The sequence below is a fragment of the Poromitra crassiceps genome (genome assembly GCF_964638095.1).
Source record: "Poromitra crassiceps genome assembly, chromosome: 14".
NCBI lineage: Eukaryota > Metazoa > Chordata > Actinopteri > Beryciformes > Melamphaidae > Poromitra > Poromitra crassiceps.
In genome coordinates, this window is record NC_139633.1 from 12409242 (window position 1) to 12410633 (window position 1392).

Here is a 1392-nt window from a genome sequence, read left to right on the forward strand (position 1 = left end):
CAGTGGGTTGCTGCCAACCCACATCAACCATATTGGCCAAAAGATCTACAAAAACTGCAGCCAAGGTCTGATCTCCGTCCAAGTGACGTATACCAGTTTGTCTGTTTTTCTTATTTGTGACTGTTGAGGCAGTTGACAGAAATGATCCTCATTACATACTCAATTCTGATTGGTCACTTACAGCATTCTGCGGTCTGTTATTTCTGTATAGTAGACCGCTGCTATGAATAAAAAAACGTCCAGTCATATCAATACGCAGAAAGAAGTTCAGTAAACAACATCCGCTCATTTGCGACACCCTGTGGCAAAAAAAAAAAGGTTTGCTAGCAATAGTCTGTTAAAATGGCTTGATACCTCTCTCTTCATTTGAAACAACAAACATGTTGTTGTTTCTAGACGGCTGGTGTGTATGCAGCATGTCCAAGCTAACGCTGGTTAGCAAATGTAACGTTAGCTGTGTTTCCAGGTGTGTCAACTGCAAAGCCCACTAACAATTGAGCCAAGATAGCCTCATATCGCTGTTTGACATACTCTACTTCAGACTACACCAAATACATAAAAAAGGTCTGTCTGAAGGCATTTATTTGCTTTAAAAATAATTAATATTTCATTTTAATTTATTTGCTTCTGGCTGGGAAAGTGGAAAAAGGAGTCAAATCCCCCCCCCCCCAAAGTACTATATCTCTGAACTATCTCTTTCACCAAATCACACACATTTAGGCTATTCTACAGTACAGTATGTGATCTCCTTTTGATAACTAATGTAATAACTAATGTTACAAATTTACAAAAACTTTACATTTTTCACTGAGCCTCCTCTGAAACTGTTTGGAGCCCCCCTGGTTAGGCCCACCTCCCACTTTGAAAACATCTGGCTTAAATAAACCGCAGGACCTCGACGTGGATGAAACTTCACGATAATCAAGTTCTTCAAGTATGAAGACACGCAATCTTTTTCAAAGTTTGTGGCTTTTTATTGCGAGCACTGACTTGAGATTTCCCCATTGAACGTAATACCTGTGAGACGTAGAAGCATGAAACAAAGATGCTTCTTTCTTTCTTGTTGTTTTTCCGGCCAGGAGGAGCGTCACACGATGTCGCCCGCCTTGGAGTACAGATGACCCAACTTGTCAAAGACGTTGCAGGTGGTGAACACGGTCTTGAACGGCTGCAGGGGAAGAGGAGGAGAGACAGAGAAGAGGAGGTGAAGAAAAACACAGAAGGAAATGGAGAGAAGCGGTTCAAACATCTGTGGGAATGTTTTGGGTTTAGGTTTTAGTTCCATTCATTAGGCAGGAGGTGTGTCACTCTATTAGAAGCTGTTTCTGAGGTTAATCTCTCAGTGCTCAGTCTCTGTGTGTGTGTGTGTGTGTGTGTGTGTGTGTGTGTGTG

The 1392-nt window shown here is 41.7% G+C and overlaps 1 protein-coding gene across 1 annotated transcript in view; it reads right to left on the reverse strand.

The window, feature by feature from the left end:
- Nucleotides 1-1040: 1040 nt before the first annotated feature.
- Nucleotides 1041-1392, reverse strand: part of spata17 (spermatogenesis associated 17) — a gene marked incomplete at its 5' end in the record, with an annotated part of 68759 nt that continues 68407 nt past the window's right edge. Inside the window, one exon of the mRNA XM_083650614.1 lies at nt 1041-1168. Within this exon, the coding sequence (XP_083506740.1) occupies nt 1088-1168 (81 nt within the window). The 3' untranslated portion in view covers nt 1041-1087. The remainder of the gene's footprint in view (nt 1169-1392) is intronic.